A 22,971-nucleotide genomic window follows, 5' to 3' on the forward strand; every position below is an offset into this window, starting at 1 on the left:
ATGGGGAATGGGAAACAGGCCAGTTTGGCTAAAATGTTTGATTTCATTAGCAGATAGTCACAGTGTATATAGAGTGCCGGACCTAGAATCAGAAAGACCTGAGTGAAAATATGGCTTTTGACCCTAGTTGTGTAACTGTATAATTCACTTAATCTCTGTCCACTTCTGCTTCCACTTTTATAAAAAGGCAGCATTTGCTCCTTAGGGTTGTCGTGAGGACCAAATCAAATAATATTAGTAAAGTGCTTAGAAAACCTTAAGAGCCACATAAAAGCTAATTATAATTATTATTATCTAATTAAACCAGGTTTGAGATTTCTAATGACTAAATATGTCACTTGTTTTTAATACAGAGCCTTTGAGCAAGAGAAATTAAATAACTTGTCAGTGGTCACAGAGATAATAAGGGGCAAAGCCAACATTTGAAGTCAAATCCTTTGAATGCCCTTCCAGGATTTCTCCTAGATACTACATAGCTATCAGCCAGATATTGACTTGATTTTTGATTTCTCCACTCATTCAGCTAAGAATCTACCCTAGAAAATAGTATATTATAGTGGAGCCTTTATATTGTCCACAAGAAAAAAAGTAGGAGATTGTTCCCTCCAATGATTAGGCAAAATCACCTGCATTACTATTTTTAAAAAATCCAGTTCTACCAGATAATTGCTTCCATTCTCTACTTTACGTTGCTTGTTAGAAAGTCAGGTTGGGTGTGATGGAATTTTGTGGTAGATACTAGCCTTTGCTGAAGTAGTATATCTCACTTTATGAGTTTTCTTTTTAATTATAAAATTGGCAACATATATTTAACATTTTTGTGTGTTATGGCTCCCTTGAATTACAATGAAGACTACAGATCCCTTCTCATAATTATGTTTTTAAATGCATAAAATACATAGGATTACAAAGAAAACCAGTTATATTGAAATAGTTATCAAGATATTTTTTAAAGCTCTAGGAAACCGGATGTAGAACTCCTTCATTAGACACTTATATTCCCTTATTTGTAAATAATAGGTAGTATAGATAAAGTTTTAATAAATTGTATGGAGGAATGGAAAAGAGTGTTTTTCTGATAAAATCTCATCCAGAGTGTTGATAGGATCATAACTCTAAGAACTGAATGAAGTGGTATGACCACTAGAAATATTCCCATATAGTAGGGAAGGGCCACAGACAGTTTTTTTTAAAGGTGGAGTGACATAGACAGATATGCATCTTTGTAAGATGATATTAGTAGAAGTGGAGGGGCCAATTTTGAAGTATTACAGTAGGTCTGGAAAGGGGAATGAGGGCCTGGCAATAGAATGGTGCAAAAGAGGATAAAGGGGAAAGTATGTTAGTGAATGCTATGGAGGTAAAAAAAAAATTAAAAAAGAAGATTTGAAAACTGATTGAACAAAGGATATGAGGGATAGGGAAGAGTGAAAGATGACCTTAGGGTGATTAAACTATGATGTATAGAAGACTAGTGAGGTCTTCAATAGAAATAGGGGCAGTTGGGGGAGAGTTGGGTTTAAGGAAGAAGATGATGCATTCTATTTTAGATATGTTGAATGTGAGATGTTGGTTGGATATCTGTTTAGGAGATGACTACCAGGTACTGCTGATACAGAACTGACTAGAGATCAGGAGAGATGATAAAGCTGGATACTGACTTTGGAGCTGTCTGCGTAGGACTGATAACCGAACCCGTGCAAATGAGATCCCCAAGGGCAACAGTTATAGAGAGAAAAGCAAAGAGAGAAAAGAGTTGTTGAGTATTTGTTTATTTTGTGTTAGTTATATTTACATCAAAATCATATCAACCTAGAAAGTTAGCTTGTTGGAAATTTAAGTTACTTTTTACATAAATAAATAAGCATGCATATAGATATATACATATACAAATACATATATGTACATGTATATGTTCATATATTAGATACAATGCCACAAAATTTGTCAGTCTCTAGTAAAATTTTTTGTTTGTTTAGCATATGTTTTGATCCCAAAATAATCCAATTACAGCTAGGTTGGATTAGTGGATATATTGAATCCCCCTGAAGTAGTCACATTATTAGAATTCACATATTTCCATTCGACTGGAACCAATTTCCTTATTTTATATAATTATAACTATGAATAGTTCTAAGAAATACATGAGACCACTTAAACATTTCATCATTCTCACTAATTGGGACCTGGCTCTATTGGGAATATATCCTGCATGTGTTATCAAAAAAGAAGGAAAAAAAAAAGAGCTATTTGTTCAAAGACCATCATTCTCATTTTGAAGAAGTCAGTGGCACAGTGGATGGGGTGTTGGCCCCGGAATCAGAAAGACCTGAATTCAAACTCTGCCTCAGATATGGGCAAGTCACCTATTCTGTCTCAGCCTCAATGCCTTCATCTGTCAAATCAGGATAGTAATAACACATTGTTACTGTTGTTCCACCATTCAGTTGTGTCCAACTCTTCGTGAACCTGTGTCCCATACTGTCCATTTGGTTTTCTTGGCAAAGATACTAGAATGGTTTGCCATTACCTTCTCCAATAATAACTAATATCTCAGAGTTATTGTGATAATAAAATGAAATACATGTATTTTCCCTTTTAAACCTGAAAGATCTACAGAAGTGGTAGTAGTAGTAGTAATAGCAGCAGCAGTAGGTAGTAGTAGTGGTAGTAGTAGTAGTAATTTATTTTACAGATGAGGAAACTGACACTCAATTGAAATAATTTGTTCTGTATTACACTGGTAGTAAGTAGATTCTGGATTCCAAGTGAGGGCTTCAGGTTTCGAACCCAGCTCTCTGTCTGCTGTATCTTCCTGCTGTAGATACTAGCCTCAGATCTTCTTCAGATCCATCTGGAGAACATATACCTCTTTTTGACTTCTCAAGCAATCCTATGCCAGTTTCCTTTCACTTTATGGCAGTCATTGACCTTAATAAATTAACAGATTAATCTGTACAAAGAGGAGTGGGGAAAATGTTATTCAGTCATATCTGACTCTTTGTGACCTCAATTGGGGTTTTCTTGGCACAGAGTGCTTTGCTATTTCCTTCTCCAGCTCATTTTACAAATGAGGAACCTGAGGCAAACAAATGACTTGCCCAAGGTCACACAGCTAGTAAGTATCTGAGGCCAGATTTGAACTCAAATCTTCCTGACTCCAGACCCAGCACTCTATCCACTACACCACCTAGAGTCCTAGCTAAATCAAGTGGTCTGAGAACCACAGGAAGTGAATGAAGCAGCAGGGGACAGTGGGAAGAACACTTGCTCTGGGGCCAGAGCATGTGGATTCAAATTTCACCTTGGATTCTTACATATATTTGTCTGGCAATAATTCCCTGACCAGGAAAAAATCCTGAAAGTCAAAAACAAGCAAGAACAAAAAGTAGGCATCTAGTCAAAGATCTTCATCCCCCTCATTTTGATACAGCTCAGAGTATTAAACTTGGAGTTAGGAAGAGCTAAGTTTGAATCCTGGCTCAAATAGTTACTAACTGTGTAACCCTAGAGCAAGTCACTTAACCTCTCCCAGCTTCAGTTTCCTAAGTTGTAAAATGGGGATAGTAGTAATACCTCCCAGGGTTGTTGTGGAGACCAAATGAAATAAAGGATATAAAGGTGCTTTGCAAACTTTTAAGTGCTATATAAATGTTAGCTATTCTCAATATTATAATTATCATCAATGTTTACCATCATCATCATCATCATCATCATCATTATTATTATTTTGTACTTACCTTCTGTGTGACTTTGAACAAGTCACTTAACCTCCTTGGGACTCAGTTCTAGCCCCTACACTAACTGGCCTCTGAAACTCCTTCTAGCCCTACATCTGATCCACTTTGAACTCGAAGTTAGCCTTACTCGAGGGCTTTCCCAAGCAGAAGGGGGTCAGAAGGGGTTAGTAAGATATGCTGTCTTCAATCCATTTTTTAGACTTACACTTTTGAGTTTCTAATGAGATTTAATTATGAGGTTGGTAACTTTACAAGGACCGAATGGAATACTGGCCAAGGAGATCATGTATGCAGAGCACGGCACCATGGAACTCTATCTGCTGAGTAATGAGATTCCGAGAATGCAAGAGCTGTGGGGAATTTTCAGAGATCCTCTGATCTAACCTCCTCATTTCACAGATGAGTACACAGAAGCCCAGAGCAGTTGGATGACTTATCCAAGGTCACATAACTACTTAGTAGAGTGGCACAGAACATTTTCTCACCTAATTCTCTGAGTCATGTGTTGGCAAGCAGGTTTCTGTAAACCTTTGGAGGATTGCTTTCCTTGGCTTTTTGTTCAATGGGACAGATTCTCCTTTGCAAAGTGTGGAACAACTCTTTGAATAGGGCTGTTCTGCTTCCATAGTGCATGAGTCAGAGAGGGAGAGACTGTGTACTCTGTCATTTGTCAGGAGGTTAAGTGGTTGGCCCCTAATGACCCGCATGTTGCTGGTCCATGCCTCTCTCTCTTAGCCATGTGCTGCTAGATAGTATCAGCGCCAGAGCCTGCTTAGGCTACTGACAAAGGCTACTGAGAACTGGGAGAGAGATCCTGGGCTGGATCCAATTATAAGCTGGCCTCTGGAACAGAAGGTGGAAAGGAGGTGGGGGAGGAGAGGGAAAGGGAGAAGATTTTTTTTTTATACTGATGTCAGATAACATTCACTCACTAACACATTGGAGAAAATTGTCATTGTTAAGGAAGCCCCTCTCTGTTACCATTTCAAGCATGAATTGATTATCTTAACCAACTGAAGGCACAGAGATCTATTGGGGGAGGGCAAGTCAAGGTTAAGGTGTCACCTGTACATCTACAAGCCAGGTGACAGTACTGAGTACCAGGAAGCAGGGGTGAAAAGTGGGAGAAAGAAGTATAGGCTGGAGGCAGCAATGAATTATGAGTCCAAAGCAGGGAAAAATGAAGACCAGGAAGTTGGAGAACAAACAAGGGCAGTAATAAGAGGTGGATGGTGAAGGGAACATAGAGGTGATATATCCAGGCCACTCTCCTCATTTTCCTGAAGATGAAACATCAACCCAGAATAGTATAGTGACTTAGGATGATGGGATCATTGATAGAGACCTGGAAGGGACTCTTGGAGTAGATCGACTCAGTCTGGTCATGTTACAGATGAGGAAACTGAGGCACAGAGTAATAAATTGCCTCCCTATTAGATTGTAAGCTCTTTGCAATGAATATGGCTTCATTTTTTGTACTTGTATGACCAGGACCTACAAGTGCTTGGTATATAATTAAGAGCTTAATAAATACTAGCTGATTGATCGTACATCGATTGAAGTTCACGTCGGTTAGCAAACCGAGGTATCCTGTCTCCTGCCTCAAAATTAAGTGTTCGTTCTACTCCTCCATGAACCTTCTAATAAACAGGCCAAGAATGCAGTGGGGATAACAATTAGTAAACCAAGGGTTTGATCAGAACCCAACTCTGAGGTCATAAATTGAAACACAAATCAACCCCAAAAATATATTATGCAAATCAGTGCCCTTGATTCAGGCAGCTGTTTTTGAACCAACAGTGTTATCAGGTTCTCTGGCTCTTTTTAGAGCTATCCATTTGGAGGCATGGACAAGATTGGAGGGTGACTTTACTTTTATTCCTCAGTCAAGTTTGGATACTTGGCCCAATCAACTAAGCCTTGATGATGAGACTCAATTTGGTGGGTCAAATGACAGGTTCACCATAACACATTCAAGGGCAACTGGAAATCAATGTTTACTTCATGACTCAGTTAACATTTTTGTTTCTTTGGTTCCAGGAAAAAGAAAAAGTAAGCTATTCCATCCCAGAATACTCTGAAGCCATCAGTATTGATTTGAGCATTTTTTTTATTGATTTTTCATTAACTTGCCTTTCAGTATTAATCATTATTAATCACACATGAGAATTTACCTATAGATTACTCCTATCAGTTGTAAATGTATTAAAATAACAAATGAACAGTTCTACAATAGTAAGTGTCTACCATGTGCTAGGTCTGGAATGCTTTGGTATTTTTTTTCAGAGAAGATCATTAGATTTTAACACTTGAAGTATTTTCAGAAATCATTTAAAAACAAGGGTTTATATAATATGAAAACAAAGGTTTCACTAGTCCCTAACTAAAATTAATCAGTTTTTCAATTATTTAAAAATATTATTTTGAGAAAATATCTATTAGCTTGACCCAGCTGCCAAATGGATTAATGACATTCAAGGAGGATAAGAGCCCTTGATCTGAGTGAACCCCTTTATTTAATAAGAGAGCTGATGAGCAGAGAGGTTGAATGCTTTTCTCATGGTCACTCAGATATTTGACTGTGTGAGAAAAAAAAATGAAATCTAGCTTTTCTTATTCCTTACCTAGCCCTATTTTGCCCAAATCATTCAGCCTTTCAGAGTTTTATAACCTTAAGAAAAAAAAAATGGAGTTAGTTGTATGGGATTTGGGACTTCTGCTCAAGCCCAAGATACTCAGCACTGAAAGTATACCTTAGCTGATATTTTTTTTTCCCTAAAAAATGCCCAAGGTAGGTGGGATAATTCAAAAGAATATTAGGCTGAGAAATGTTTTCAATCAGATACTAATATCTGGTGAACACTTCCTTTTTCCACTCAAAACTACCTACCCCTTATTTTTCACCTCTTCTCTCAAATATGCCCTCAACCTTCTGTATAGTTTCTTTTAGCTATAACAACAAAAATATAATTTTCAAATTGACTTTCCTTAGGTGCCTGGCCAAGGTACACTTTTTTCATATGAATTCTAAGCAGTATCTAGTAAACCAAAGATGTCAAACTTGTACTGGCATGCAGCCTGCAAAACTCCTGAGTGTACCTAGGGAATTAGCTTAAAATATAATTGGGAAATGTTTAACAAAGTAAATAAAAAATACAATATAACATAGATGATGCTAAGTTTGATTTGTTTGTTTTTTTGGTTAGGCAATGGGGTTAAGTGACTTGCCCACAGCCACACAGCTAGTGAGTGTTATGTGTCTGGGGCCAGATTTGAACTCAGGTCCTCCTGAATCCAGAGCCAGTGCTCCATCCACTGCACCATCTAGCTGCCCCTTAAGTTTTGGTTTTCTGAGTCAATATGCAGCTTATGGATCCATTTCTATGTGAATTTGACAGGACTGTAGTGTGTTGTCATATTTAAAATATCATCTGTGGCTGCTGTTATTAGTAACCAAAAGTAATGATTTCTTCCATGGAGTGCTCGTTGTTCAGCAAAGCATTTGACAGGGTCTCTAATGTGATCTTTGGGGACACGATGGAGAAATGTAGGTTGGATGGCAGAGCAATAATGTAGATTTTCAACTGGTCACTAGAGTGATCAACGTGTAAATCAACTCATAAGTGGCCTGATGTCAACTTGGAAGGAGACCAGTAACAGTGTCCAAGCTTGGCATATGAAAGCAGATAAAAGGAATGAGGCACACTAATTTCAGAGAGTGGAAGACTTGGGGGGGGCAGTTGTGGGGAGTGGAATAGTAGATGTCTTCAATAGCTTGAAAGGGCTCTCTTTCTTGTGGGCGAGGGGTCAGAATTGGTTCCATAGAGAAGACCTGGGAACAATGATTAGGGTTTGCATAGAGGGAGGTTCAGGTTATAGTAAGGAAATGTAAAATCCCAGAGCTATCCAAGAGTGGAATGGGCTACCTTGTCGGGTGATGGGTTCCCCCTCACTGGAAACCTTAAAAAAATGATTGCATGCCTGTTTTCGGGGATTGTTGGAGAGGAAGCCATTTGCCAGATTGGGATTGGGATGGAAAAGCCTTGGAGGTCTTCCAACTCTGAGATTTCATGTTTGTGTGTAGCCATTTTATCTATCTGCATTCTCATTTCCTCATCTGCAAAAATGAGAAGATTGGGCTAGATCATTATTTTCTTAAACTTTTTAATGTCAATATGTCAATCTCCATAAGCTCAAGGCATCTTTTTAGAATAATGCTTTTGTTTGTTTGTTTGTTTTTTAGGCAATTTGTGTTAAGTGATTTGCCAAGGGTCACACAGCTAGTAAGTGTCAAGCATTTGGTCTGAGAGCAGATTTGAACTCAGGTCCTCCCGACTTTAGGGCCGGTGCTCTATCCACTGCGCCACCCAGCTGCCCCAAAATAATGCTTTTTAAAGCATAAAAGAAAATACATAGGGTTACAAAATAACTCAATTATGTTAAATTGTAATTAAATATATATACATAACTATGTGCATAAACATACACATAAAAATACATATATACATATATTATGTATGCACACACTTCAGTTCATAGTCTCCAGGTTAAGAAACCATAGGCTAAATGGTCTCTTCCACCTCTGATATTTTATGATTTTGATCTACAAAAGTCTGAGGAGTGACTTACATTCTTTTTTAACCTCACACACTAGTTAACCAAATTAATGTTCTCCTAGGGGTCACTTTTCCTTTGACTGGCATAGGCTCCATACAAGAGTGAAGGAGAGCCATTCCTCCTTTCAAGAAGCAGGTGCCTTAGTTTGTCCTGGGGACATTGCTATATTTCTGGCCTTGAGAAAGTGGGGGGCATGTCCAGAGAGACCTGTGCAATCCATTGAGCTATAAATCACAAAGCCAGGCTCTAGGACACTTTTTTCCCCCCTTAGTCTCCATAAAGTTATGCAACAGCTTTTCTTGTTAAATCTGGAAGGGGGCAGGAGGAAGGTGACTGTGTTTCTTTGCATGTGCCTATTAACATGTGGAAGGTTGTCTTGAGCTCCTGTCTTCTGAGGAGGAGTAGCATCAAAATGCTGGCTTTCCCCAGACATATTACTCAAGGCACAGTGGACAGAGTGCTGGGCCTGGAGTTAGGAAGATGTGCTAAAATCTGGTCTCAATCACTTACCTCAACTTAACCTCAATTTGTCTCAGTTTCCTCAACTGTTAAATAGGGATAATAACAGCACTTACCTTTTAGGGTTGTTGTGAGCATCAAATGAAATAATATTTATAAAACACCTAGCACATTGCCTACAACTAGGAACTATAATATAGATGCTTTCTTCTTTCCTTTCCTTTCCTTTCCTTTCCTTTCCTTTCCTTTCCTTTCCTTTCCTTTCCTTTCCTTTCCTTTCCTTTCCTTTCCTTTCCTTTCCTTTCCTTTCCTTTCCTTTCCTTTCCTTTCCTTTCCTTTCCTTTCCTTTCCTTTCCTTTCCTTTCCTTTCCTTTCCTTTCCTTTCTTTTCCTTTCCTTCCTCAATAACAATGGGGGCTGATTGATGAGTTTTCCAGACAATAGTATCCTAAGAAATTGCCAAGGAGACATGCTGCCAATGACTGCTTTTTACACTTTCTCTTGGTACTGAATGATTAAGAATTCTTACCTTTGGTAGGCATGAGAGCTTTTTTTCCCCTTGCACTGTGACAGTACTAAAAACATGGCCTCAAAGATAAGCCAATACTTGAAAATCTGAGAGAACTCCAGCTACTAGCATTTTGCCCGTTATTGATTGGAGTCAGGGCATTGACATCTCTGGAGCAATGCAGAGTGCTGGATTTTGGCCCCTGGTGATGAAATGGAATGACACGGGGGCATGAAATCTGTGGGTTATGAAAATAAAATCTGTTAACATTAGTTTGAGTGGAGCTTCAAAGCCAGGTCCATGGGCTAGAAGGATTGATCTGCATGTTTTCAGTGAATGTAGGAACAGAGAAGCCCCTCTGTAGCTGGTCACTGGAAATGACCAGGGACAGTCTCCAGGTATGTAAACCTGCTTTGTCTTTGCCCCTGGTCAGACTGGGCCAGCCATTGTGAGAGTTTCAGGGTGTTGCAGGAAAGAATAGAGAACAGCATAGACGATAAGGTACCAAGAAGCTTTCATTGTCTCATCTATGGTCGATTCAGGTTTCATTCATATTTCCCCAGGTAATATTTCTTATTTGCTGCCCTAGCTACTATTATTCTGGGGAAGGCAATGAGTCAGGAACTCTAGAATCTCTGTTTCTCAAGGCTGGGGTGGGAGTGGGTTGGTCTTATTTGGTCCACAGTGATATCCTACACTGCTTGGGATCATAGATTTAAAGTCAGAAGGAATTCTAGTCATTATCTACTGTAAACTAATGCCCCCATTTTACACTCAAGGAAATGCAGGCCTTGTGAGTCCAAGTGACCTGCCCAAGGTTGTACAGGTTGTAAGAAGCAGAGATAGGATTTGACTCAGGTCCTCTGACTCCAAGCTTAGAATATTTTTTTTCCTCACTGTACTATACTATCTATGTAATCTAAAATGCAAAAACTCTCCAAGATTGGAGTTATGATATCATGTTTTCTCCATTCATTCTCAGAAGCAAGCAACTACTTTTTCATGATTGAGTTTGGGTGTCCACCATCAGTAGGGAAGTTGTCTATGAGGGACAGATGGTAATGTTGTTCTCATCTGTTTCAGTCATTTCCAACTCTTCATGACCCCACTTGGGGCTTTCCTGGCAAAGATACTGGAGTGGTTTGCCGTTTCCTTCTCCAGTTCATTTGAGAGATGAGGAAAGTAAGGCAAACAGGGTTAAGCATCTTGTCCAGAGTCACAGCTTTCTTAATGTGTGAACCTGATGCTTCTGTGAGACAGTAAAGAGATACTTTAGAAGGACATGTCCAAAAGTACTGATAAGTCATTTACAGATTCTCATGAACCCCTCATTCCTCTTGTTATTAACCTCACACCTTTGTGAGAGGCAAAGAGTATGGTCCAGAAGTTAGGGAGTCTTTCTAGATAGGACTTTTGAAAGCTTTGATGGAATAGTGTACTGAAATGGTCTGACAAATGACTGAATATAGTAGTTGGTGACAGATTGTTCTACTGCCATCAACCTGTTTCCAAACAGAACAGGCTGCCTATGATTCCTATGACTTAGCAAATGAATCAACAAACCTGGTAAAAAATCACCAAAGCCTAGTCATAATAATCAGTAGCCCATATTTCTGTTTCTCTGTAAGCTTTGTAAAACCTTTCTACATATGAACTCACTTGAGACTCATACCACCTCTGTGAGGAAGGCACTCTTAAAATCCATATTTTTAGTAAAGAAAACTGAGGCCTATAAAGGTTAATTGACTTAACAAGAAGCACTCAACTAAGAAGTATAAGAAATGAGATTTGAACCCAGGACTTCTTGTCTTTCAGCCCAGTCCACTATCCCAGGCTGAATCTAGGTTGCACATGGATGTTTTGTTAAAATTAAAAGTGATATTTTCAAAATTGTAATTTAAAGCTATGTTACTACCTTTGGGACTTGCCTTAGCAAAAGTAACATGAAATTTAACCTTTTTTTAAAAGCAAAAGATGTTGGATTTTATAATTTAGTCAGTGACTATAATAAAACATAGATGTGCTTGGATACTGAACAATTCCAGAAATCTGAACTCATTATGCTATTTCACTGGACAATAAATGAAACATAATATAATCAGAAATCATAATTCTAAACTGTGGTCTTCCATACTAGAAGTAGCAGTGATACAACTAGGAAGACGTAGAATACTCATGAGTACTTGGCTTGCTGGGTACCGAGGCAAGCAAGTGTGGCAAGTCTTGGCCTTTTGAAAACTGAATCTGGCAGCCATGCTTCCCTGGCCTGCTCTTCAAACATGGCGGGAGTCTGGAATGCGTCTGTAGTCAGCAAATATCAATGATGAACAATGAACAGTGACTGGTGGCCTCCTGTAGAATATTAAGCCTGGGCCTGCATTTTGGCAGGGACAAAGCCACATGGACAACTGTGGCTGTGAGGAGCACTGGCTTTGTCTAACTACCCAGGCAATTTGTGTGCTTAATGGATTGCTTAATTAGATGAAGAGGAAGAAGCCAAATGGAGCTTTGCCTCCATTCAGCCAAGATTGTCAAGTTGTTGTTTCCTCCTGTGCTAGCGTTTAATAGTAACAAACAACATTGTCATAGAACTTTAGAACGTGAAAAGGACTTTGCATGTGTTGCTTATAACACTCATAAACCCCATTGGGCAGCAAGATAACACAGTGATTAGAACGTCAGTCCTGGAGTCAAGAAGATTTTTCATCCTGAGTTCATTTCTGGCTTTGGAAACTTACTAGCTGTGTGACCCTAGGCAAGTCATTTAATCCTATTTGCCTCAGTTTCCTCATTTGTAAAATGAATTGGAGAAGGAAGTGGCAAACCATTCCAGTATCTTTTCTAAGAAAACCCAATTGGGGTCCCAGAGGGTCATATGTGACTGAAAAATGACTGCACAACAAAATAAAGACAACTATGTTGGGCAGGTACTATTGACTGTATGATAAAGAAACTGAGGGTGGGATATGTTAACGGACTTTGCCAGAGCTAAACTAAGTGTCTGGTGCAGGATTTGAACCCAGGGATTCCCACCTCCAAGTCTAGCGCATTATCTATTATGACAAGCTGCTTCTTACAATGTCTAGGTGGTACAGTGGATAGATCAGGAAGGCATGAGTTCAATTTCTGCTTCAGACACTTTCTAGCTATATGGACCATAGGAAAGTCACTTAACCTCTATTTGCGTCAGCTTCCTCATCTGTAAAATAAGGAAAATAATAGCACCTACTTCCCAGGGTTGTTAAGAGGATCAAATGAGACAATGATTTGAAGGTGCTCAGCAAAGTGCCTGGCACATAATAAGTGCTATGTAAATGTTAGTTATTATGGAATGAATGCCACCTTTGCCTCATATTTCCCACCTCCCTCCATCTTTGCATACACGTTTGCTTCTGTTGTATTCAAGAGCAGACTAGTGTGAGACACTGAATAACCAGGTACTAGCTGAAAATGTATGGGAGCAAATGAATCTTTCTCCAGAGGGATTGTTGAGGGTAGATATGGCAGCGGTCTGACCACCCCGGATACTCTCTCTAATGTCATCGAACATTGCCAGCCTGCTTTTGGGGGAAAAAGTTGATGAGGGGCTGTATAGGTAGAGGTAAAGAAAAACTTATTAATAAGGAGAGTGACCTGAAAGCAGAAAGGGCTTCTTCTTTCCTAATAACAGTAATTCACAAAAGCAAACTAAGTCTCTTGGTAGGAGGTGGTTAGATTCTTCAAGTAAAGACTAGAAGACAACTATTCAGGCCATTAAGGACTTTTTTTTTTATGCCTTGGCCTAGATGGCCCCAGAAATCTCTTGAGCTTTCAGTATATGTTCCTATGGGAAAGAAGTTGAAATACTTCTAGCATATAACCTCCTTAGCCATTGCTGTTGCAGATGGATGGAGTCTGATTCTTTTTAGACTAAAATTTTGTGGTTGGCTCTCAATAATTCTTGTTCCCAGTTTTGCTTATTTTAAGTGCTTTCTTGAAGTAGAGAGAGACAGTAAGTGGGGTGGAAGGGAAGTAGAATTTGGAGCCAAATATTTCAGAATGTTTGTTTAGCTTAAGATCCCTTTAAGTGAAGCAAAAGAAGCTAGTCCTATGACTTCAGTGAATGACTGTCCAGTAAAACCTCAATTAGTTGGAAAACTCAGTTGGCTAGGTTTTTTTTTCCTTGAATTTTATGCAAAGGATACAGCCCATAAGAAAATAAGTTCTCACCAGGGACTTCATTGAAATGAACAGCACAGAAAACAAACAAAAACTCTCTTCCTACCCTTATCATAAAGTTAGAGTGTGTGTATTCTGTTAGGCATATAGCAAATATTTATGATAAATTTATTTGAATTGTATTAGAATAAATGGGAGGAGGTTTGGGAGCAATAACAAAAGTTTGGACCCTAATCCAAAGATGCCTATTCAAAGACATAGCATTGTGGAAAATTTTATTTTCCTCCTCCTGCCGTATAGGAATATCACCCATTTTTTTTTAGAAGTGGATCATTATCTAAAGATTTTTTTTTTAAATCTCTTATGGGAGGGGCAGGGAGAGAAAGATGGATTAAGGGAAGCCCCATATTCTTTAAGTTTATTTACTTATTTGTTTATTTTTTGGGTAGACAATGGGGTTAAATGACTTGCCCAGGGTCACACAGCTAGTAAGTGTTATGTGTCTGAGGCTGGATTTGAACTCAGGTCCTCCTGAATCCAGAGCTGGTGCTCTATCCACTGCACCACCCATATTTTCAATAGGTCATATTATCAGGGATTCCTTTTGTCTTCTATAATACCAATTTCTTTTTTCTCCCCAATCTCCCCTCTCTTTCTGTGAGTGTTAGATCCAAGGTTTATAATATCAGAAATTGTTCACAGAGGACCCTCTTGGTTACTCTCAAAGTAAGTCTTGTACTGTGGGGAAAAGAAAGATTAAATAATTTAAGTTGTCTGACAATATTTTGAGTGCGGTTGAGATGTCCTATTTGGATCGAGTACAGAAGTCCAAGGTTAAACGTTTCCCCTAAAAGGAAAGACTGTGCAATACTGTCCAGGAATCCTTCAAAATATTGATTTACAATGTTGCTTCATACTGTTATTATGCTGCAGTACCAGCAGTTTGCACCAGCAAAAGGAAGTGGAGAATTGCACCAAGTTGACCTCCGGTTAGAATTATCTGAATTCATGGTCCTTGGGTCCCCAAAGGATCAGGCAATTATCTCTGTGGCTGAATGAGCAACTGGCTTGACGGCTATGATGGTCAAGTCATTAATTTTTTTAATCAGCCAAATTGGTTGGGAACTTATTTCTTTAGTGGTCTGATGAACTGGCTTAAGCAAGTCAAATTGGTTGTGCCCATTAGCCACACATACCCTGTTAACTCATTTACTTTGTTTGGAAGAGGCATATGGAATCAGAGAATGCAGTCTTTTTCATTTAATTTGAATAAAATATAAGCTCCTTAATCAATTGATATTCATATGCTTGGATAATCTATATCAACTTGTGTATTTCAAAATTTACTATTTTAGAGAGAGAATGGGATGTAGTGAAGAATAGAATGGGCTTGGAGTCAGGAAGACCTGAGTTCAAATGCTGCCTGGGAATCTTACTAGCTGTGTGATCATGTCCAAGTTCCTCAATCTGACTGAGCCTCAGTATCCTCATTTGTCAAATGAGAATAATGATATCTGTTGTGCATTACTAGCAGGATTGTGAAGTACAAATCCAAGTGTGACACGTGTAAAGCACTTTGCAGAATTCAGAATACTATATAAATGCTGGCTATTATTATTAAAGTTTGTAAGGAAATCTGCTGTCTTCTGGATGAAAATACCACTCAATTGGTTTGAGCATAATAGGTGCTTAGAAAGTGATCCTTGCTTCTTAGAACTTGGTGTTCAAGGGATGTATAAGCCATCTAGTCCAAACCCTCTTATTTTACAGACTAAGAAATAAGCCAAGCAAGGTCAAAGTTAGCAATTGCATAAAGTCATGGTAAGTAGAAGTGCCAGGATTTGAACCCACACCCATTGACTCCACATACATTACTCTTTCTGAGGCATTATTTTGCTTAATAAAAGTAAAATCAATTCATTTGCCCCAAAGGCCCTATTATTAAAATATATATGCATATAGATAGATATAAACTACTAACTGTACAAGTATTAGCCCTTCCATGATAGAATGCAAGTTCTTTTAGGACAAAGACTGGTTCAATTTTTTTTTTAAAGCCAGTGCTTAGCACATAGTAGGTGCTCAATAACTGCTTGTTGATTTTACTTAATTAGCACATAGTTAATCAAAGTTAGTTAGACTGAATTGAATTTACTAATATGAGATTACTCTGTTTATATTGTTTCTGTTGTTCATTTGTTTCAGTTGCATCCAACTCTTTGTGACTCAATTTGGGGTTTTCTTGGCAAAGATACTGGAGTGGCTTGCCATTTCCTTCTCCAGCTCATTTCACAGATGAGGAAACTGAGGCAAACAGGGTTAAGTGACTTGCCCAGGGTCACACAGCTAGTAAGTGTCTGAGGCCACACTTGAACTCAGGTCTTCCTGACCCCAGGCCCAGCACTCCATCCAATGTACCATCTGGCTCCCCCTGTTTATACTCTGCAACTTGCTGTAATTCTGGCTAAATGTAAGACGCTACAAAACTTTCTACTGCATTGACTGTAGTCTTTCTATGTGAGTAGTAGTGTCAACACAGGGAGAAATAGAGGAATTAAGTGCCACGCTCATATCAAGGAAGGCATCAGGGGAAGGAGCTGGAGTGGAGATGTAAGATATGGTGATATACTTGGGGGGGGGGAAGCAAGAAAATGCCCTGGACTCTGGGAGGAGGAGGGCAGGGATTCTTTTCCTGTGGGTACAAAGTATAGAGTCTGCTCAATGAGCTATTTTGCTCTTGGTTTGTGTTTATGTGTTCTGTTTTGGGGGAATGAGATGACATATAGGTAATCTATGTGCTATAGAGACTCAGGGCTGTCAACTGGAAATCAAACAATTTGATCAGTTGGAATTAGAGGTAAATTGAGAGTCAAGATACAGGGGCAGGGAACCCCCAGCATTGAGGTCACATGTGGTCCTCTAGGTCCTCAAGTGAGGCCATTTGACTGATTCCAAACTGCACAGAAGAAATCCTTTTATTAAGGGGGGTTCATTCTGTGAAGTTTAGAATCAGTCTAAGGGCCACACTTGAGGACCTAGAGGGCCAAATGCCACCTTGAGGCCACAGGTTCCCCACCCCTGGCTCTAAGACACTTGCCTAGGGGCAAAATTGCCCCCTCCTCTGTGTATGTGTAAACACACATATACATATATATGTATATACACATATGTATTAATATATGTGTGTATGTTTATGTATATGTGCACATATATGTATATAGGTATGTATATGTTTATGTATGTGTATATTTTAAACTTTATTTTAATTTATAGAATAAAACAAACATTGCTGTAACACAGTATGATAGTGATGATGATGATAATAATAATAATAACAATACAAAGATGATAGCATATGAAACTGCAAATCTGTTATGTACAAGTTGCTATTCCTTTTAAATATGTAATAAAGTTATCATGTATGTATATATTTATACATTTGTGTATACTTCCATACACATATATGTTTCTCTTGATTGAACATAAGGTTCCTGAAGGCAAAGATAGTTCCATTCATTACCTGTGTAACTCCAGCACCTAGGAGAGTTCCTGGAGCACAGTGGTTGCTTAACACATAGTTGCTGATTGAGTGATTGATTGGATGGGTTTGAGGGCCTTTCTATCTATTGATCAGTGATTGATGAGAAAACAGGTGTTCAGAGAATTAAGTCTTATCCAAGGCTACACAGATAGTACATTACAAAACAATTACGTTTATTTCTTTTTTATTCTTTGTCAAGATTGCTTTGCTATGTGTTGCATGATGTCTTTGTTGTTAGGATCAATGAGGTAACAGAGGTGAGGTGAAAGGAGGGTTGACCTCATAGTCACAAAGACCTGGGTTCAAATCTAGCCTCTGTGTGATCGTGAGCATATCAATTTACCTCTTAGTGCTACAGCCAAGATCATGAGTAATAGATGAGTTGCTCATAGTGTCAGCTGAGGGGGCTTCCACTCTGGAACCACAACAACCACAAAAGATCAGATGATATCAAATATGTTATAAAGTGACATGAAAATTTAGGGAAGGAACATGGTGCATTGGGAACAGTTCATGTTTTGGTTCCAGAGGCCCTGGTTTCATATTTTATTTGCCCATTCATTAGCTCAATCAGAAATGTCAAACACATGGCCCTGGATTCACACAGCCCCCAATACTATGTGGATCCCTGCCTGAACCACATTTAATATGATTTTTAAAAATAACAAAAAAGTGAAAATATAGCAAAACAAATTAAATATTACGTTAAAAACAATATGTAGGCCTCAAGGATCCTTAGATGTGGATTAGTGGACCCCATTTCTATTTGGATTTGATAAGACTGAGGTTGACTCTATTCCTTATTGGCTAAAATTCCTGCACCTGTGCTGTGAGGAGATTTGACGAGGTGATCACTAAAGTCCTCTCTTCCTCTAAATGGCTGATCCTGAAAGGTTTTATTTTGTCTCATGAAACATAAATAGTGTGATTTATTCAATCCATATCTGACTTTGCTGATTAGCTTTCCAAAGAGAGACAATTAAAATTCACTGCAGGTTCATAAAAGCATTTCAGCAGTTTGGGGGAGGTGAAGCATTAGGAACCTACAAGGAATACAGTACTCAGCCTCTCACCAAATCCTCTGGCAAGTGCCCTCCATGGAAGTTTAACTCAAGACTCTTTGGCAGGGCGATAGCGGATGTGTTTAAGTGTTTCAAGGTAAATGCAGATCTTCCTTCTCTTCCTCTCTTCCCCCTGCCACCCATCCAGCTTTGGATATATTATCATCCGTGATTTATTTTTCATCATGAAAGTTATGGAAATGGTAAGAAAAATGTGTTTGCTCCTTTAGCTACAGTTGATTTTACACCTAGAAGCAGGAGAGCTGACTGGCTATAGCAAGTGGTTAATTAAATCTTTTTCTGTGAGTCCTCAATTACAGGCATTAAGTCATACTCATAGTTAGCAGCTTTTCTACCCCAATTGGATAGATTTTGTGCATCCTTTCTAATGTGTGTGGAATGTTAATGAAAATCACCAGAGTTATGTAGAGGGCATGTAATCAGGGATAGTGTGTGTGTGTGTGAAAGAGAGACAGAGAGACAGAGACAGAGAGACAGAGAAAGACTAGAGCCACACAGAGAGAGACTTAGGCAGAGAAAGGAAAGAAGAGAGACTTCTGATTGAGAGAAATTCTGAGTGAGATTTTTTTTTAAAGCAACTGTTCTATTTTGCTATTTGTCACCTTTGACTCAACTAACTTATAAAATAAGATGGTAGTTCCATATTGGGATTTAGAATCTATCTCACCTTGCTCTTCCTCTTCTTCCTTCTCTCTCCTTCCTATTCTCTTCTCTTCAGAATGTTCTCAGAGAAGGGTAAAAAATCCCATTGCATTTTGTTTTTCTAATGTTTCTTGGCCTCTCCCCAGTAAGTTTTTTACAGTCTGCTGCCTGCCTCTCAGATTAGAAGAACACTGGCATATTTTAACAGTTTCCTAGGATTCAAACAGTCTTTAATTAACAGCAAATTGATGTTTTGGAATATAACCAAAACAGGGGAAATATTGGATGCTGAAGATGGGGCTTGAGTCCTTCCAGCTTTCAGGCAACTGACTGACACAATGTCCTGGGGGGGGGGGCAAAAAAATGATGCTCCATTGCGAACAGGTGGCTACTGATTGGTATGCAAGGGGATGTCTTCATTTCCATAATAGTCCCACAGACTGCTCATTGGTAGCATGGCTGAGGAGGTATGCTATTTTCTAAGAGGATACTAAATTCTATCTATCCCTAAATACAACCCCCCCAAAAAAAAATCTAGTGTATTTGACAATAGCCTAAGACAGCGGTGGGTGAGGACTGACTCTTGTGGAATGCTTCCTAGCAGCCCCACTTCTTTGTTAACAGTGGATTAAAAATAGCATTTGAATCCCCCACCTACCAAGGAAGCAAGGTAGGGTGATTTGTCTTTCCTGCAAGGTTAGTTCTCTGCCTACCGCTGCCAGAGTTCAGGATGCTGTGAAAAGCAGAGACCTAGAGAAACAATAGCACAAGCACCTCTGAAAGCTAAGATGCGTTTTAGCAGGAGATGGGCCGGAGGGCTGCATTTGCCCTAGAAATGAAAAACCAATATGGAATCTAGCGGTCTTGAAGCCATCTTCATTGAAAATGTGATTGATAATTGAATCCCGAATGGCTGCCTGGCAGGAAATAGCCCCGAGATACTTTTCCAGGGTTATCTGTTCAATTGGAAGGCAGAGGGAGAAATCGTAACTAGCTACTTCTGAACAAGGAAAAGTCGGCTGCCGGTTGATAGCAACAGGTTTCACAATTGGCTTATGAGTTCTTGATTTCCAGGGAAACATTGTAATGGCTTCTAATCCTTTGTGAGAAACTTCAAGTGTTTCAGCAAGGGGATTCATTCAAAGGCAGAGGATCTTGCTAACTCTTTTCTTTTCCCTTCTTATCTCCAGGTGGCACATGCCAGAGCCCTGCTCTCCCAGCCCTGGTGCGTCCACCTGCCCCACCTTTGCAGCCCTCGCTGGATATTAAACCATTTCTTCCCTTTCCTCTGGACACTGCAGCAGCAGTCAATCTGTTCCCCAACTTCAATGCAGTAAGTACCTCAGTCCCTGAAGCTCATGGCATTAGCTAGGTGGGTTTTATGTTCTGGAGAAGAGGGAGGGGCCAAGCTGTAATACCTGGTATTCCTCAACCCACAGTCATGATACTATAGTCCCTTCTAATCATAAGTAAACACAGTGGACTCTTATATCATGACAAGAGTCCAGAATCAGCTCCTTGTCTAAGAAGAGAGGGACTAGATTTATCTACATTTTTCATAATGCTTCCTCCTGACTTCAGTGCAATGCCACTGACCCAGTTGTTATAGAGGGATGTGCTTGAAGTGAAATTGATAGGGTTGAGAACATTAAGATATAATAAGGAGATTTCTGAAAGGGGAGGCTAGTTTATTTTTATTGCCTTTATCTGGACTTTGGGGTAGTAGTAGTTTTAGCAGCAGCAGTATTATTAGTAGTAAAATATATCAATGAATTCAATTTATATAGCACCCTTTCCTCTAGATAGTAATGTGTTTTTTTTTTCTCCTGTACCTCAACTAAATTAAAAATTCTCATAATGGGATAGTTACTATTTTCATGCCTACATATGGGGACTTGCTCCTTTTTTTATTTTCCATTTCTCTTGGGCATGCCAACAGTAGCCAAAACAATTCTTCTCCTTAAAGATCAAGGCTATTTTTTCATGGGTGCTAATTCATATTCTTTTGTTTCCTTTCTGATAGGGGTTAGCCTAGATTTCTGTGCTAATTTCTGTAGTGTAGGGGGGGAAAAGTGTGTGTGTGGGGGACAGGGAATGGAAACTGAATGAAAAAAAACAACTAAAAGCCAGCCTGACAGATGATCCTTATTTCTTTTTCTTACCCTATTTGAGAAGTCATCAAGATGATCTGTCCAAGTTTGAGCAAATCAGTGCCAGGGCATGTCAGCAGCGGTAGAGTGAAGAGTGTCAAGGTGGTCACTGCGTATTGTGGGAGCAAACAAAGCTTATCTGGGCACTGCAGCTGTTTGTTCTCGGCTCCAGTTTTATTTCGTTATTGCTTTTTCTCCAATTCAATCTTTATCCATCAAGAGAAAAAAGCAAGATTATGTCCTCAAGGGCCTGCTCACAGTGCCAAAGAAGGGGGCAGCTCTTATCCAGCACTCATGTAACTGAACCCAAGTGCTACGTCAAGTTAATTGATAGTGTCTGAGGCAATGTGATCTCAGAGATCTGGAGGATGAGGATTGGAATTCCCCACTATGCTCCTTGCTAGATATGTCACTTTGGACAGGTCAGTCTGTGAATCTCTCTTTTCACATAGCTATAATCAGTAAGTTGGTTTAGGTCAGAGTCCTTAAAATGGGATTCCTTAAGGGGTTCATGGATACATTTAAAGATGTCGATGAAGTTGAAAGGGAAAAAAATGCATCTTTATTTTTTATTAACCTTTAACTTAAGTTTCTGAACCTGGAGTCCATGAATTTTTTTCCCCTTTAGCATATTAAGAGCTCTGTTCCAATACAACTGATTTCCTTTATTATTCTAGATAACTTATTGTCTCATTTGAAAACAATGCTCTGAGAAGGGGGTCTTTAGGCTTTACCAGAATGACTGCCAAAGGGGTCCAGGATGCAAAAAGTTTAAGGATGTCAGGTCTAAATGACTTCCAAAGCTCATTCAAGCTCTAAATCTATTGTTCTATGACCTGACAAACAACTTTGAGAAACTGTCCATTCGGTCACTTTCCTACACCCTTGGGTAACTAGCAATTTAATTCAACAAAAATTTATTTTTTTCCTTTCCTTTTCAATATCAAGCACTGATTTTTTTTCTCTCCCTCCCACCCTATCCATAATTTTATAAAATAATAAAACTTTGTTTTTAACAAGTATATGTAGTCAAGCAAAAAGAAATTCCCGCATTGGTGACGCCCCAAATATGTCTCATTCTACATCTTGAATTTAACACTAGTTGTCAGCAGCTGGGTAGCACAGTTCATCACTAGCCCTCTGGAATCATGGTTAGTCACTTCATTGGTCAGAAGTTTTATATCTCTCAAAGGCAACATGTATTTATTGAACATTAGGTACCAGACATTACGTGTACTAGATGCGAGGTACAGAAAGATGAAAAATAAAATAATCTCTGCTCCCACATAACTTGCATTCTATTGCTAAGCCTGAGACATAAGTTTGTTTGACAGGCATTATTTCTCCCTAAAAAAAGAACGGACCTTTTTCCTGGATGAGGTATGAATCAGCTATGTGGTGTGTCCTTGGGTAATACCATCAAAAGAGTTCACACATATATAGTCACATAAAACTGCCATTCTCTTCCTCGGGACAGCCCTGTGAAATAGGTAGTACAAGTGTTATAAGCATCCCCATTTTACAGATGTGGGATCTGAGGCCCAAAGAGGTAATCGTCACAGCTGGATTCAAACTCAAGTCTTCTGCCTCCAAATTCAGAGTGCTATGAGTCGCTTCTTCATTGGACAGGGAGTCTTCATCTATCAGGCATTGGACTGGAACTCTGATGTCACTTTCCTTTGTAGAAAATCATTAAAATATAATTGGGGGCAGACGAAGGGTGAGATGTAAATTATTAACTTGATAAGGAACGACAAAAGCTAATGCTTCCTAATTTCTACCTGTGCTTCATTTTGAGATGTGTTGTTGCCACAGATTCACTACGAAGTAAGCCACCTTCTACTGCTGCTGCTGCTGCTGCTGCTGCTGCTGCCGCTGATTGCCTCTGAGCACTCCTGTATAGTATTTGCCAGGTTTTTGTCTTTAGGCCGTCAGGCTAAGGCATCATCTTGTGAAGTCCACAGGAGCTGTTAAGGAAGCATGAGGGTTCCTAGATGGAACGCATAATATCTCCTGGAGCAGTAGTTAATAGCATTTAAAAAAACGTAAATGCTTGGCAAATGGGAAGGAACATA

General features: G+C 39.1%; 1 protein-coding gene across 1 annotated transcript in view; it reads left to right on the forward strand.

The window, feature by feature from the left end:
• Positions 1–22,971, forward strand: part of ZNF385D (zinc finger protein 385D) — a 345,593-nt gene that overhangs the window by 65,156 nt on the left and 257,466 nt on the right. Inside the window, 1 exon segment of the mRNA XM_020971094.2 lies at positions 19,937–20,079. Within this exon segment, the coding sequence (XP_020826753.1) occupies positions 19,937–20,079 (143 nt within the window).

Source organism: Phascolarctos cinereus, unplaced genomic scaffold (genome assembly GCF_003287225.1).
Source record: "Phascolarctos cinereus isolate Bilbo 61053 unplaced genomic scaffold, phaCin_HiC Scaffold_1;HRSCAF=81, whole genome shotgun sequence".
NCBI classification, from domain to species: Eukaryota; Metazoa; Chordata; class Mammalia; order Diprotodontia; family Phascolarctidae; genus Phascolarctos; species Phascolarctos cinereus.